Source organism: Aotus nancymaae, unplaced genomic scaffold, assembly GCF_030222135.1.
Source record: "Aotus nancymaae isolate 86718 unplaced genomic scaffold, 86718_ANA_hifiasm-v0.15.2.pri h1tg000058l, whole genome shotgun sequence".
NCBI classification, from domain to species: Eukaryota; Metazoa; Chordata; class Mammalia; order Primates; family Aotidae; genus Aotus; species Aotus nancymaae.
In genome coordinates this window covers 41,150,555-41,167,904 of record NW_026988472.1, presented here as the reverse complement: position 1 = coordinate 41,167,904, position 17,350 = coordinate 41,150,555, and the positions used below count along the sequence as shown (strand labels likewise).

The 17,350-nt window shown below is 40.3% G+C and overlaps 1 protein-coding gene across 3 annotated transcripts in view; it reads left to right on the top strand.

The window, feature by feature from the left end:
- Nucleotides 1–17,350, top strand: part of NHS (NHS actin remodeling regulator) — a 354,034-nt gene that overhangs the window by 329,246 nt on the left and 7,438 nt on the right. The window contains exons 4-8 of one of the 3 annotated variants that reach the window (XM_064364490.1): nucleotides 7,448–7,510; nucleotides 9,607–9,799; nucleotides 12,489–12,620; nucleotides 13,885–16,863; nucleotides 17,171–17,297. In XM_064364490.1, the coding sequence (XP_064220560.1) occupies nucleotides 7,448–7,510; nucleotides 9,607–9,799; nucleotides 12,489–12,620; nucleotides 13,885–16,863; nucleotides 17,171–17,297 (3,494 nt within the window). Of the gene's footprint in view, nucleotides 1–7,303; nucleotides 8,337–9,606; nucleotides 9,800–12,488; nucleotides 12,621–13,884; nucleotides 16,864–17,170; nucleotides 17,298–17,350 lie in introns of those variants that run through there. The other 2 variants (XM_012434317.2, XM_064364491.1) reach the window with 2 other exon arrangements.

Here is a 17,350-nt window from a genome sequence, read left to right as displayed (position 1 = left end):
TGATTAAACAAAGTGTTCTTGAACTTTAAAATACATAAAATTATTTTGCATTCCATTACCCTAAGATTTTTTGTTCCATTCCAGCTGAGATCAAAAGAAGAAAGAGAGACGCTTTTCACTCACAGACTCTCTTGCAGAAAGACTCTCTTTGGGTGGAAACTGCGCCACTGTCATCACCATTCAAGCTCTGTTCACTAGGGACAGCTGTCACACCCCCAAACATCTACCAACAGGATAGGATTTAAAAGTGAATGAGCATGTACTCTTTTTGTGTCTGACTGTTTTTTGCTACACATGCTTTTTTGAGATTGATGTTATTGTGTAGTTTTCCGTTGTATGAATATAGGATTGCACAGTCCATTTACCCATTCTGCTGTTGGTAGGTATTTGGGTTGTTTCTAGTTGCAGGGTATTATTTGTTTGTTGGTTGGTTTTTATGAATAAAGCTGTTATAAGCTTTATAAGTATTTTGTGCAAGTTTTTTGTGGAAATACTCATTTTTCTTAAGTCTATATACCTGAGATGGACTTAAAGGATATACACGTTTAAGTTGATTAGATACTGCCAAATAGTCTCCAGTGTTACACCATTTTACACTCCTACCAGCATTTAGGAGAATTCCAGTTTCTCTACATCTTCGTCAACACTAGGTGTTATTAATCTTTTTCATCTTAGCCCCTCTAGTCCACAGTAATACATTAGAGTTGTTTTCTTTTGAATTTTCCTGATGAGTAATTATGTCAAGCACCTTAATATATGCTTATTGGCCTTTTGTGTATATATATATATATATATATTTTTTTTTTTGCAAAGTGCCCCTCAGGAGAATCAAGAAAGTGGTGATAGCTATATGTCTCAGGGAAAGAAAGTAAAGGTATGATTTGGAAAAGCAGACTTATCAATGATAAAAGGATATTCCCCAGGCCTGAATAATTATGCTTTTTGTGTTTTAAATAAATATTAATGTATAAAGTTGTTAAAGAAAGAACTCAGTAGGCACCTGTTCCCAAATATCTCTCTCCTCAGCCCACAACCATTACCCAGAACTCTGCCACGGTGATTGGAATAAATCACGGTGAATTGGGTTGATTTATGATGTGTTGTCAGCACCCTAATAAGGGTGCATTTGTGGGCTTCTTTCTAGGCTTGATGCTGGCTGAAAGGGTAGTATGAAAGGTTTGGACACTTGGGGTTAGGGATGGCATGCCAGGTGAGAGTGCTTTGGGTGCTTTGGGTAAGCATGAAGGCTCTGACTACCTAGGAGAGAGTGGTAACGAAGGACAGACCCGGAAAGGGAAGAAGTCTTAAAACAGAGAAAGCATAGGCTGTCCCTTAAACTTCTGCCTACCTCTTCATTGTGTTTACCCATGATTGTTCACCTTGATGAATGTTGGAGCTGAGGAGAGGGCAAGGGGGAAGCACTAGGTGAATGCAGAATGATGTTACTAAACATGTTGGGAAGATAAGAGCACAGTGCCAGCCTTTGGGAGACTTTGAGACAGTCTCAAGAGAATAAAAGTACTACGTAATTGTAGCAACAAGAATGACATGTGAAGAAGGCGTTGTCAGACTACTTGAAGCCTTTGAGAAAGGTCAAAGCAGTTCATGTTTATGTACGATACATCCACAAACACTCCTGCGCAGGAAGAGCTGAGGCCAATAGGATATAATATATGCACAAATGCAAGGATTTGGTCTAAGGACAAATAAGCCGCATGGTAGAGTAAAAATAAAAGCCCATATCACCTCACTGGAAACCCAGTGTGGTTTGCAGTGGACATCTTTGCTGTAAGGCCTTATTCTTGTTTTCAAATGTAACACAGCATCCAGCCTCCAGTAAATACTTTTCATGTTTAAGACAGCATGATAGTAATAAATCAGCTCTGAAAGTCAACTGCTGTAAGTGCCATGTGGTATCGGTTAGATCACAAACCAAAGCCAATTTTTCAAAACATTTCCTGCTGGAATACCCACAACATTTTAACAGATGTCTTTTGGAAAGTTTCGAAGGAAAATAAGCCCTCATCAGCATATAAAATAAAACCCAAAAGAAAGTAAAATATGGAGTGGAAGGATTACTTTTTCTTTTGGTAGTAAGAGAAAGATTGGGGATCATCTTGAAACCTTTAGGGAAGTGCTTGTTCATAGCCACAATAGGGGAGAAATAAACTTTTCTCACACACATACCACAAGAAAGACTGGGGTTTGAAAAATCTTTCATTATATACCAAAGACATTTCTTTGGCTTCTTTTTGAGCATAATGTTTGTTATTTCTCATTCTGAACACTGGTCATAAGTGTAATTCTGGCTTTTGTTGAAGCAACTCATGGGAAGCTACAGAAAGGATTTGAGGATATTACTGATGAGACCAGCAGGGACAGAGATGGAGTGAAGGCATCCAAAGAATCATCTTTTGTCAGGGACAAGACGGGCATGGCTGATAGTTGCTGATTCTAAAATGCTGCAAGTTGGAGTCTGAAGCTTCTCAAAATCAGTAGCAAAAGAGCCAGAATAGGAGTCTGGAAAAGGAAGAGGAAATTACTCTCTCTCTCTTTTTTTTTTTTTTTGCATTTTTCTTCAACAGCTTATTATGAAAAATCTCAAAGGTACAGAGAAGTTGAAAGACTTGTACACTGAATGTGCATATACCCATGAGGGAGAAATCATTTTTAACCTGACAATTTGTTTCCACTGGGGTCAATTTTGGCCCACATCAAATAAATGATATTGAATGAATGAATGAATAAATGAATGAATGAATGCCTAACACTCCTCCTACCACACTTGTTCTGGGGAAACCAAGGTTGTTCACTGCCACTCTTGTACTGAGTGATGATTCCACAATCAGGAGTCCCCTGTGGATCTGCTTCCATTATCTGTTGTTTTGAATGCTTCCTGCTCATGCTGTCTTATCTCCTCCTGTGCTTTGCTGTCTTTGACCTTGCACTGGATGTTGTACTGAAAAATTATATGTGGGTGGAAATAATTTGATGTTATTTCTCTAGAAGAGGATTTTTGTTTACTTATGCCAGGCACGTGAGCATGTTAGCTGTACAACACACATTTATTGAGTGCTGTTGAGGCAGTAAAATACATTATGAACAAGAAATGGTTAGTCTTTCTCTGAATAAGCAACAGAATTCATTTAAATAGTTGTAGAAGAATAATTTAGTTCATATAAGTTTGATCAGCATCCAGCTTTCCCTAACCTTATCCATCAGCACCCATAAAGGCGTGGCAGGCTGAGCCATGCAGAGATGCCCTGAGGTGGCAGTTCTCTTGCAGTTGTATTTCTTAGTTAATTTAGAAAAAATATATACTATGAACTGATTATTGCATTCATCATATAAAAATATAATCAGACATATTCAGAACAATCTTCTTTTGACTAAACACCCAGGAAAGAGGATGCTTTATTTTATTTTTAAGTTTTTTAAAAAATGTTTCAGTAGTTTTTAGGTACAGGTGGTTTTTTTAAATTACATGAGTGAGTTCTTTAGTGGTGAATTTTGTAATTTTAGTGCACCCATTCACCTGAGCAGCACACACTGTTACCCAATATATAGTCTTTTATCCCTCACCCTGCTCCCAAAGTCCCCTGGCCCAAGTCCCCAAAGTCCATTATATCACTTTATATGTCTTTGTGTCTTCATAGCTTAGCTCCCATTTATAAGTTAGAACATATGGTGTTTGGTATTCCATTCCTGAGTTACTTCACTTAGAATAATGGCCTCCAGTTCCATCCAAGTTGCTGTAAAGGACATTATTTAATTCCATTTAATGACTAAGTAGTATTCCATGATATACCATATTTTCTTTATCCACTCGTTGGTTGATGAGCATTTCGGTTGGTTCCATATTTTTGCAATTGCAAATTATGCTGCTATAAACATGCATGTGCAAGTGTCTTTTTCATATATGACTTCGTTTCCTTTGGGTAGATTCCCAGTAGTGGGATTGCTAGATCAAATGGTAGTTCTACATTTAGTTCTTTTTAAATTTTATTTAACTTTTATTTTAAGTTCAGGGGTACATGTGCAGTTTGTCATGGGGGTTTGTTGTACAGATTATTTCATCACCCAGGTATGAAGCCTAGTACCCATTAGTTAAGTTTCCTGATCTTCTCCCTTTTCCGACCCGCACCCTCCAGTAGAACCCAGTGTGTATTGTTCCCTTCTCTGTGGAGGACCCTTTAAAATACTACACTAAGGCAATTACTAATTCATGGCAGAAATATAACTGTATATTTATATACTTATAGCTCATTTTAATATTATAAACCTAAATCCTCTAAATCTGCAGACCATCTGCAGGGACTGTAGTGTTTGTGTTTAAGTAGAGGAACCAAAGAACACAATCCTTCCACACTCTACCTCCAGAGTACCTAGTTCCAGCCCTTACAAGCTGAAGGTTGGAGCTACTATCAAAATAGTGGAGAGACCAATTAGCTGAGGAGGAATCTGCTATGGATTCCCAAGGAGACCTTAACTCTCCATCACAATGACCACAACTGAAAAGTCTGTGCTTTCTCTGAACTTGCCATCCTTAGTCATTGTCGGGTGTGACCTCATGCTTATTTAATGGGGTTTCTCAAACAGATGAAAAATGAAGTCCACTCCTCACCCCTCACTCCTGGAAAAAAGTATTCAACAGGAGAGCTGACTTAGGAGACTTGAGACAAACTACCATCATTTATATATTAACATTAATATCATTAATATGTTTGCTGGCCTGCAGTTTCTGACTATGTAATTTTTTGAAAATACTTTCATGAGACACCAAAGCTTTTGGTTTCTTTGAAATAGCTTCCTTTTCCATATAGGCTTTGCTATCAGCCTCCTTTTTTTTTTTTTCTTACATGAGTTTTCTCTCTCATTTACACACCCTGGTTTCTTACTCGACACTTCCACATCATTGCCTGTGGCTGAGTTTTAGGAGAGAACCAGGTTAATGTCTGAACTTGAACCACATATACCACATCTGTCAAAATGGTCACTTTCAGCAAGGGAGCCATAGACCCTACAAAATCATTGGTCTTAAATAAGATCTAGATCAAAGTTAACTGGGCCTGGGGAGAAGACATTTGCTCTGCTTAAACGTTAATGAGCAACTCTTTCAGTTAAAACTTAGAAAAATAGAATAGAATTAGACACTAAGTGTTCCCCACAAAACACATGTCTGCCATGGGCTTAAGAATAACTAGGCACTGGAAGTTTCCTCTACTTGTTTTCACCTGTTTGCATGAAGATGGTAAATCCCTTGGATTTTGTGGAATTTGCTTCCTCCTGAGATCTTGAGCATGCCCCCACTTTGCTCTGTCAGCCAGGCTGGAGTGCAGTGGTGCAGTCTTGGCTCACTGCAAGCTCCACCTCCCAGGTTCAAGCAATTCTCCTGTCTCAGCCTCCTGAGTAGCTGGGATTACAGGCATGTGCCACCATGCCCAGCTGATTTTCTACTTTTAGTAGAGACAAGGTTTCACCATGTTGGCCAAGCTGGTCTTGAACTCCTGACCTCAAGGGATCTGCCTGCCTCAGGTTCCCAAAGGGCTGGGATTACAGGCATGGGCCACTGTGCCTGGCTGCCCCTCACTTTCTTTGGGGTTCCCATCACTGCTAAAACACACAGAGCCAATATCATTCAGGTGTACAAATATTTTGATGAGCTCCTACAGTGAGGGTGGTACATTGCTGGCATCATGGAAGACTGAAAGGAAAATCAAATGTGGCCCCTGACCTCCAGGAATTCACAATCTAACAAATGAAAAAGACACATCCAGGGCCAATTCCTGTTCCATTAAAGCCATGCTGTAGGATAAGTGCTATAATAGAGGCCCAGCAGAATCTAAAGCTGATATGGCTTAGAGTTTAAAAAGTTTCATGACCTTCTCAGTAGATCCTAAAGAGGGGATTCTGGTTACCAGATAATTCTCCAAATAGGACTGGCTATATAATTTGTGGGATCCAGTGCAAAATGCAAATGAAGAATCTTTCACTCAAGAATTTCAAGACAATGATAGCACAGCCTAAAACCAAGTATGGGGGCCTTCTGAGTGCAGGGCCCTGTGGGACTGCTGCACAGATCACACAGTCATGAAACCAGCCTTGTCTCCAAATGTGGTCTATGAATAGGAGAAAGAAGCAAATTTTAAGCAAGTCTGGAGAAGGAAATTATATGTAGATAATTTTCTTCCAAGTAGTTCATAGGAAAATAAAATCACTTGAATGAAAGCAAATAATTCAGTCGTTTCCAAATTAGCAAGTGGGGTTGAAATCTAAAAGATAACAAAGTTACAGTTTGCAAAGACATTTTCACAGCTATTTCACAGCTACAAGGTAAGTACGTTAATAATAATAATAGTTGTAGTAGTAGCTGGCACTAATGTATAGAACTTATTAAGTGCCAGAATTCTTCTAAGTATATTACATATACTTTACTCATTTAATCCTCAAAACAGCCCTGGAGGGAAAATGCTATTATTTATCTGCCTTACTACAGATGAGGAAACTAACCTTAAAGAGGTTGAGGAATTGCCCCTGGCCAAAGAAAATAAGTGGTTGAGCCAGGATTTGAATTCAGACAGTCTAACTCCAGAGTCTGTGCTCTTATCACCATTTATGCTACCTCTGAAAAAATAAGAAGGAAGGGAAGGAGGGAGGGAGGGGGGAAGGAAGAAAGGAAGGAAGAGTGGGAGGAAGGAAGGGAAGGAAGGAGGGAGGGGTGAAGGAAGGAAGAGAGGGAAGGAAAGAAGAAAGAAAGGAGGGAGGGAGGAAGGAAGGGAGGGAGGGAGGGAGAAGGGAAGGAGGGAAGTAAGAAGGAAGGAAGAAGAAGGGAAGAAGGAAGGAAGGAAGGAAGAAGCAAGGAAGAAAGAAAGGAAGGAAAGTAAGAGGGAAGGAAGGAAGGGAGGAAGGGAGGGAGGGAGAAAAAAGAAAGGAAGTAGTGAGGAAGGAAGAAGAAAGGGAAGGAAGAAGGAAGGAAAGGAAGGAAGAAGGAAAGGAAGGAATGAATGAAGAAGGAAGGAGGGAGGGAAGGGAGGAAGGGAAGTAGGAAAGGAGGAAGGAAGGAGGGAAGGAAAGAAGAAAGGAGGATGGAGGGAAGGGAGAAAGGAAGGGAGGGAGGGAGGAGAGAAAAGGAAGGAGAGGAGGGAAGGAAGGAGAAGAAGGAAGAAAGGAAGGAGAGGAAGGAAGGAAGGGAGGGAGGGAGGAAAGAGGGAAGGAAGGAAATACAGGAAGGAAGGAGAGAAAGGAAGGAAGGAAAGGAGGGAGGGAGGAAAGGAAGGAAGGAGGGAGGGAAGGAAGGAAGGAAAGAAGGAAGGAAGGGAGGGAGGGAAGGAAGGAAGGAATCACAGTATATTCTTCCATTAGTATCATAGATTTGGCCTAACCAGTATACACTGTGTGTTGTGTGCACGTTTTTAATTTTTTCTTTTTTTGCATTTCATGTTCATAGTTTAACAGCACCCGTTCGCCCTCCCCCACTGAGTGTTGCCACATGACCCCATGGAGTAGAAAGGTATTGGTTCTGAGAACATTCCTTCATGGCCCTATCCCATTCTGGCCAGACACTCTTCCTTTCTTTCCTCTTTGAACTTTATGGAAAACTTCCTTGTTTCTAACTAATGGTTTTTCTTTAAAATTAATTTTAAAAGTAGTATTTTCCTGACTTGAATTAAGTAGAATATAACTTAGACAGCCATGCCATTTGCTTTTTTTCTCCATTCACTGCCCCCAACTCTGCAAACTGCATCACCTAACACCACTCTTGGACTTCGTAGTCCAGCAGAGGAAAGAAATTCCAACTTGTCCTATATTTAATTTATCAGAACTATAAATGTTCAGCTTCTCAAATGAAAAAAGGAGAACAAGACAAAAGGATTCGCTGCCAGCTGATCATCCCTGTCACCATTAAATAAAAAGTGCTTTTGGCTGCTGGTCAGAGCCTGTAGTCAAGTCACTATCCTTTCATCACTTTGCAGTCCATTGTTATTCAAGGAAGGAATCGCCTACAAAATGAAACCTCTGGTGGTGGGGGTTTCTCTCTAGTGCTCATTCTCTCTCAGTGTCTCCCTCTTTCTCTCTCAATCAGTTTCTCTCTCTCTCTCTCTCTCTCTCTGCATGCACCAAACTTTTTTTCTTTTTGGAAGTTACCTAGGAAACAAAGTCTTTTGTTCTCGAACTTTATTTGAGCTATTCGCTTCGCTGGGAATCTGCACAAAAGCTGAAGAGAGAAAGAAGGTTGCAATATTTTACTAAAACGTTCATGGCGAACACATTTTTCCCAAGGGGGGAGTCATATCCTGTTGGGTGTGTTAGGGGGAATTGCAGAAACCTCTGACAAGGTAAGTAAATGCCAGGGGTGAGTTTAGACAAATGGCTCTGGAATCAGCTCTTTAAGGGGACTTGAGAACAGTTCGTCAGACAATAGGTGAAATCCTCTGAGTCAGCAGGGCATGATGTTTCCAAATGCAAAGGTGTGAAAAAAAATTTTTTTAATGATCCTAATTTTAGGGTAGAATATTATAATGATCCTAATTTAGGGCAGAATTTTATGGCAGAATATGATGCTAATTTTAGGGATAAGAGCAACGGATATTTATTTTATACAGATACGCACCTTCCTCCAAATTGTGTAAAAAATAAATCAAACTAGGTTGGGTGGTGAAAACTGATTCTTTTACTCATCTAATTTAGAAACCCAACCCCAAAATCAAAACTGGGATAGAGCCTTTTAAATAATCTGGGCTAGGAGCCCAACCCTGAAATAAAAGTTAAACAATATTGATATTTATCAAAGGTTTGGATGGATAATTTTCCAATGTCATGTAGAAATCAAAGCCCCTAACTACACAGCTGGAGGAAAAGTCTCACACCACAAAAATGAAAGAAAATAAACTCGGACTGTTTTACCTTTCCTAATTTGAAAAAGAAACCCACTGGAATCGCCGCCCCCCCTCCCCCGCATTAGTGGAACTAACAGCATGTGTATTTTCCACTATCCTTGGTGGGGGGGAAATTCTTTTTTGCTTTTCTACGTGCATACAGTGTTCATGAAACTGAATTTCTAAAATGTTATTCAAAAATGCCATAGTCCTGCAGTGAAATTAACTCCTCATGTTTTAATGCAGCTTCTCAGATTAGGTTGGCTTATCCTTCAGGTGATGTGTTCTGGAATGTCTCCTGACTCCAGGTTTTCTGAACCTTTTCATAGGCATCTAACTCATCTTCTTCCTTTGATCCTAGTCATCTAGAGATCTCAAAACTGTTGCTACAAATGTATGGTGAGATAGCTTGAAAGTGGATCTGTCTTTCATTGGAGTAGAGACTCAGTTTTCTTTGGTGTAAAGTTTGGGGATTTCTGGCTACCTTGTCTCTCCTGTTAATTCCATTTAACCTGAGAAGCATGTTTATTTAGCCCATTTCTTTCCTTCTGTGTTGCTTGACTATTGAAATAATACTTTGAATTCATTGGCTTACTATTTCTAGGAATTCTTCCTTTGTCCTAAAGGCTTATTTCTGATCTCATTTTTTCTTCTCTAAACTAAGAAATTTCTTATATGTGTGCTTATGTATAAACTTTGATGACTGAACCTGACTGTACTTTGTTTGCAGTCCCATCCCCCAGAGGATGAAGATACAGATGTCATGTTAGGGCAGAGGCCGAAAAACCCAATACACAATATCCCTTCCACACTGGACAAGCAGACCAACTGGAGCAAAGCACTACCTCTCCCAACGCCAGAGGAGAAGATGAAACAAGATGCCCAAGTGATTTCTTCTTGCATTATTCCCATCAATGTCACTGGTATCGTTCTGGTTTTTTTCTTAGGGGCAGTCGGGTCAGAATATTCTGTGTATTAAATATGTTCAAAATCTGTGCTGCTAAGAATACCATTCGTAAACAAGTAATGCCTTTTTCATCAAAATACAACCCAGAAGATGTTCAATACGCTTTTGTCGGGTTTTGAACATCAATTTACATGTTTTCCACTGAGCCACTTGTTATGTAAATCATGGACAGTTTCTTTTTGAAAAAAAATCACCAAATAGCTCTTTGGCCATAGCTGACTGAAATAACGGAGAAAGCAGCAGTGATTAATCATATGATAATGATGTGTGGCACTGCAAGAAAGAAAACAGCAAACCCAGGCTTCTCAAACTGAAAGTAATGGTCCTGCAGGCCAACTAGAAAATCTGTTTTCATGCTTCCTTGGATGAAGGTAGGCTCTTTAAAAAGACTGTTACAACTTCTGTATTGATTTGGGGGATTTTTGACCTAAAAATATATGGATACATAGATGAAGGCTGAATTCTATTTTAAAACCAGGAAGGTTGTCTTCTTTTCACTCTCTTTTTTCTTCCTTCTGTGTACTGAGAGTGTGAATATTAGTCTAGGTAGAATGGAGGCATAGCTAGACCTTTCTGAAACATTTATTGGCAGCAGTTGTAAATTCCAGAATTGGATCTAATAATCTTAGTTGTAAGTAAAATAATGTTATAAAATATTCTAACTTTCAAAGACATAAATTAAATGGTCTATGTATTGGGCTTTCTTACATCTCTAATAATAGCTACATTTTAACTCATTTGTATATTGAAAATTTCAAAACAGCCATGTTTTGACTGATTTTCATCTTGGTACCATGTGACTAAAGATTGCATGTCATTCGAGATGCATGTTGCATAAACAATTATTAACCCCACTCAGATTTCTCTCACATAAAGTGGGGAAGCAAATGGACCAGATATCTGGGACAGATATTTTTTTTTCCTGAGAAAAAGGAGTCCTAGTTCATGGGCCTGTGGTGAGTTGGGAGTTCATTTTCCTGATGACCTATTCAACTTGTAAGATAAATTATTCTAAAGATGTGCCCCTGTCTGATCTACACAATCTAAATGGGATGCATTAGGGGAGTTCAGCTGCCAAAATGGATCATTTTGGCACCCTCTTAAGCTAATTTTCAGTTCTGGAAACCTCTGATTATTAGCAGCACGTGCTTTTTTCATGGCACTGTAAGTAAAATCTCGTTTTCAAATTTAGTGCTATGATTATGGGCCATTATTTTAAGATTGAGGGAAAGGGACACTTTTTCCTTCTGCTTCATTTCAGGAACTCTCTGATTAAAATTTAGATCAGATGTTGATTTCAAGAGCTTTAATGAGAACACTGTTAATGATGTCCACATAACACAAAATGTCTGTGTCTATATATCATGCATTCTATAATTACTAAGATTAGAATGAAGGATTTTAATTTTGGATTGGAACTAAGAAAAATTTCATTAGTAAGAATTCTCCAATAATATCGTAATTATTCATCATATGATATCTCATACAGATTTTTCAAAGTGAGTTCTAGAAACTGTTGGCACTGTGATGTTAAACAGAACTCAACTCTTTCATTATAGAGCTGAACCAAGATTTGACGTACCACCCAGCCCCATGCTTAACAATCAGGATAAATGATGAGGTGACCAAATTCCAAAGCATGGCATTGTGGCTTTCTTAGGCAAAGCTCACTCTGAAAAATCCATGGTGCATGCCTGTTTCAGACAAGAGTTTGAGTTCTTCACCTCCCCTCTCACCATTCTAGTTTTGATGGGACTGGCTGCATGTAATGTTGATAATGTGATTATGGAGAGAGAAACTAACAAACATCATGGTTTGCCCTCTGTGTTTACAAAAACAAACATATGGCATAAAGACTGGGAATTCCAGCTTTCCAGTTGGTATAGAAAGTGGATCCATTTAAGTGCAGAACTGGGGACTGCCTTGCATGTTTATTTTATATTGAAAAGACACCTCGTGCTATACCAGAAAGCATCCAGTTTAGTAAACAGAAGAAAGTAGACAAGAGTTCGGTGATGATTTAAAAAAAACAAATCCTTAGACAGTTGAGTTTCCTCACAGCAAAGAAGGGTGTGTGTGTGTGTGTGTGTGTGTGTGTGCGCGCGCGCGCGCGCACGCGTGCGCGTGTACAAGGGGATTGTGAGAAGGTTTGGGCCATAAGAGATGGAGGGAACAAAACCTCACAAAGAAGGCTTTTAATGAATAATTGGGTCAGGATATGTTAGCTGAACTAATTCAGGTTAGCATATTGGCTGCTGATTTACTATGCAAAGCTATCAAGTTCAGAGAGCCAAGAAATAGACCAGTAAATAGTAGTAACTAAAGGTTATAAATCCTTAAGGAGTCATTTCTGTGTGAGAGGGATTTTTTTTTATGTCTTTTTCTCTTCTCTTTCTTTTGATTTTTCTTCTTAGCTTGTTTTTGTTGGCAGTACAAGCTGTTGTGGAGAGCTGCATTTAGAAGTAAAGCTTAATATATTGCAGCATAATTTAAATAAGAGCTGAATAACAGTTCCCTTATATTCGTTCACAGGCTTATCCCAAACTCTCTCCTTACTTCCTGTCAATAAATACCACTGTGTTCCAAGCAAATGAAAATTTGTTTGCCATTTCTAAAGGCTAATGAGACCTATTTGTGGTTTGCAGGAGTTGGCTTTGACAGAGAGGCTAGTATACGCTGCTCTCTGGTTCATTCACAATCAGTACTACAGCGGAGACGAAAATTGAGGAGGAGGAAAACCATCTCGGGTATCCCCAGAAGAGTTCAACAAGAAATAGGTGTGGTATCAAAAAATGTTAATGGCTAACACTCCTCTGCCTAGTACAGATGGTAGGGAGATGAAATAGAAGAAATAGATGAAATAGAAAAACGATTAAACATTTTAACTTGTAGAGTTTTTAAAATGGTGTGTATTTGTTTTGTATTCAGCAAGCCAGGTGGTATTACTTTCTAACTCTCTGTTCTTGACTGTGAAGATTTGACCTTATAGATTTAGGCATTTACATTCAGGTCTTATGGCTGAAATGTAATACTTAGATGATTTTTGAAAGTTTTATTAAGGTAGAAATTGTGAATAAAAAGTAGCAGAAGTCAATGAAAGCTTTCTTTTTGGAAAATTGTAACTTAATTTAAGAGAGATATGCTTTCATGTCATTAACTATTTTAAAAGGTAAATTTCAGGCATATGCAATGAAATACTGAATATGATAATATGATACCTTTGGTGACAATTTTTCTGTTCAGTGTGTTTAGAATATCTCTGCCTATGGTTTTTAGAAAAATTGTTAGAGTAGCATCTCTTGTAAATAAGATTTTTATTTCTAATAATGAGATCTATGATTTTTATTTCATCATGTTTATATTACAAAATAAAAATAAAGAGTAGTGACCAAAAAGATAAAATGTACTTTAGTTTTAAAAAGTAGTCACTTATTGTGGCAAATTAATGTGATAATGAAGAGAGGGATAATTCACAAAAGACATAAAAGCATATCTATTCTTGGTATATATAAGCATATATGAAGGGGACATGTATATACACCCTAAAGCATTTTAACCTTCTCCTAATTATATACATTGATTTTTTTTTCTGTTTGAAAACAAATAGGCCGGGCGTGGTGGCTCACGCCTGTAATCCCAGCACTTTGGGAGGCCAAGGCGGGTGGATCACGAAGTCAAGAGATCGAGACCATCCTGGCCAACATGGTGAAACCCCATCTCTACTAAAAATACAAAAATTAGCTGGGCATGGTGGTGTGCGCCTGTAGTCCCAGCTACTCAGGAGGCTGAGGCAGGAGAATTGCTTGAACCCGGGAGGCGGAGGTTGCAGTGAGCCGAGATTGCGCCACTGCACTCCAGCCTGGCGCCTGGCAACAGATGGAGACTCTGTCTCGAAAAATAAAAATAAATAAATAAAATAAAATAAAAAAATAAAAACAAATAGCTCTAACCTACCAGTACACAGATCTGCAGACATAGCTCAGAATGTCTGTTAGTCTGCTGATATATAAAATATCTCACTGTGCTTTCCATGTGCCCTAGATTCTGATGAATCACCTGTGGCCAGGGAAAGGAATGTGATTGTGCACACAAACCCAGACCCCTCCAACACTGTCAATAGGAGATCCGGAACCAGGGACTCTGAGTGCCAAACCGAGGATATTCTGATTGCTGCCCCTTCCAGAAGGAGAATCAGAGCTCAAAGGGGTCAAAGCATTGCAGCTTCCCTTTCTCATTCTGCTGGCAACATTTCTGCCCTAGCAGACAAAGGTGATACCATGTTTACTCCTGCAGTGAGCAGCCGCACAAGATCTCGGAGCCTTCCCCGGGAAGGTAATAGAGGTGGGGATGCTGAGCCCAAAGTTGGTGCCAAACCCTCAGCATATGAAGAGGGAGAGTCTTTTGTGGGTGACCATGAAAGAGCCCCTAATGATTGCAGTGAGGCTCCAAGCAGCCCGAGTGCCCAGGACCACCAGCCTACTTTGGGCCTGGCCTGCTCTCAACATCTTCACAGCCCTCAGAACAAATTAAGTGAGAGGGGAAGGTCACGACTGTCCCGAATGGCTGCTGACTCTGGCAGCTGTGACATCTCCTCCAACTCAGACACGTTTGGGAGCCCCGTCCATTGCATCTCCACAGCTGGCGTCCTCCTTAGCAGCCACATGGACCAGAAAGATGACCACCAGTCATCCAGTGGCAACTGGAGTGGGAGCAGCTCCACATGCCCCTCCCAGACCTCAGAAACCATCCCTCCTGCAGCTTCTCCACCACTTACTGGCTCTTCACACTGTGACTCGGAGTTGTCACTAAACACAGCCCCTCATGCCAATGAGGATGCCAGTGTCTTTGTGACAGAGCAATACAATGACCACTTGGATAAAGTGAGAGGCCACCGGGCAAACTCCTTTACCTCCACTGTTGCAGACCTGCTGGATGATCCCAACAACAGCAACACAAGTGACAGTGAGTGGAATTACCTACACCACCACCATGATGCCTCCTGCCACCAGGATTTTAGTCCTGAGCGTCCCAAGGCAGACAGCCTGGGCTGCCCAAGCTTCACAAGCATGGCCACTTATGACAGCTTTCTGGAAAAGTCTCCATCAGACAAAGCGGACACTAGCTCTCACTTTTCAGTAGACACGGAAGGATACTATACCTCCATGCACTTTGACTGTGGTCTTAAAGGTAATAAGAGCTATGTCTGTCACTATGCAACCCTGGGCCCAGAGAATGGCCAGGGTATAGGGGCTCCCCCTGGTCTTCCAGACTGTGCCTGGCAGGACTACTTAGACCACAAGAGGCAGGGAAGACCAAGCATCTCTTTCAGGAAACCAAAGGCAAAGCCGACGCCACCTAAACGTAGCTCATCATTGAGGAAGTCTGATGGAAATGCAGATGTTTCTGAGAAGAAAGAACCAAAGATAAGCAGTGGTCAGCACCTGCCCCTCAGTTCCAGGGAAATGAAGCTGCCTCTTGATTTTGCCAACACACCTTCTCGAATGGAAAACGCCAATATTCCCACCAAGCAGGAACCTTCTTGGATAAACCAGAGTGAACATGGCATTAAGGAATCTCAGTTAGACACTTCGAATATTCCACCATTCAAAGATGAAGGTGCCGAATCCACTCACTATGCAGACCTCTGGCTCCTAAATGACTTGAAAACAAATGATCCTTATAGATCTCTATCTAATTCAAGCACTGCTACGGGTACCACAGTCATTGAATGCATCAAATCTCCAGAGAGCTCTGAATCCCAAACATCGCAATCAGAATCAAGAGCCACCACCCCATCTCTTCCTTCTGTTGACAATGAGTTTAAATTGGCTTCACCAGAAAAGCTGGCTGGCTTGGCATCTCCATCAAGTGGCTACTCAAGCCAGTCTGAAACGCCGACATCCTCTTTCCCTACAGCTTTCTTTTCAGGTCCGTTGTCTCCCGGTGGTAGCAAAAGAAAACCTAAAGTCCCAGAAAGAAAATCCTCACTACAGCAACCCTCTTTAAAAGATGGAACTATATCACTGAGTAAAGACCTTGAACTTCCAATTATACCTCCTACCCATCTTGACCTAAGTGCTCTTCATAATGTCTTGAACAAACCATTCCACCACCGTCATCCACTGCATGTTTTTACTCATAATAAGCAGAACACAGTAGGAGAAACACTGAGGTCGAATCCTCCACCATCCCTTGCAATTACACCAACGATCCTGAAATCTGTTAACCTTAGGTCCATCAACAAATCAGAAGAAGTTAAGCAAAAAGAAGACAACAATACAGATCTCCCTTATTTAGAGGAACGCACGCTTACAACGGCTGCCTTGTCGCCAGGTAAGGTTAAGCTGCATACAGCAAATAAATCAGTATCTCGTCAGTACTCTACCGAAGACACCATACTGTCCTTTTTAGACTCTTCTGCAGCTGAGATGGGACCAGATAAACTACATTTAGAAAAAAACCCTACTTTTGATGCGAAGAATCGCTGCAATCCAGAAACCGTAACCTCAGCTGGTAGCAATCTTATAGATTCAACTGTCACAAAAGACCCAGTGCATACAGAGACTGAGTCTATTCCAGAAAACACACCAGCCAAAAACTGTGCTTTTCCCACAGAAGGATTTCAAAGGGTCTCTGCTGTCCTAAATGATTTGGATGGTAAAATGATACAATATGGAGCTCGTCCAGATGAAACCCTAGAACAGGTACAAAAGGCACCCTCTGCAGGTCGGGAGGAAGCTGCACAACCTGAATCTGTGGATGTAATCACATCTCAGTCAAACTCACCAACTAGAGCAACAGATATAAGCAATCAACTTAAACATCAATTTGTTATGAGCTGCCACCACAACAAAGTGCCTGGTACTATCAGCTATGAATCAGAGATATCACCTGTAAATTCATTCTCTGAAAAATGTTCCGAGCAGGAAAATATTGCTTCAGGTATTTCAGCCAAAAGTGCCTCTGATAACAGCAAAGCAGAGGAGACCCAAGGAAATGTGGATGAGGCTTCATGGAAAGGTCAGTCACTGATAATTTTGTCATAATGGAAATGTGTCTCATGGCACTTCCTAGATATTTTTCTTTCTTATGTTCCCAATAATACGGTACAGCCCTGGGTGTTGGTTTCCCGCCACTATTTCTTTGCACTTATTAAAACAGTTGAGATAAAAGCTTTTGTTATTGGATGAGTAAGCTTTGACAGGTATCTCTCTCATTTTAAAAAATGGCAGCAAGGTAATTTCTGTTTGTTTGTTCCCTGAGTCGGTGAAGTACAGTCATGTGCTGGATAACTTCCTCTTAAAGATTCTTCTGTTCTTATTTTAAGATTCATCACCGAGTGATGACTCCATCATTTCACCACTTAGTGAAGACTCCCAAGCTGAAGCAGAGGGTGTGTTCATGTCTCCCAACAAACCTCGAACAACTGAGGATTTATTTGCAGTCATTCACAGGTGAGACAACATTACCAAGTTCCCCTAAACAAAAGGTACAACAAAGGCTTTAC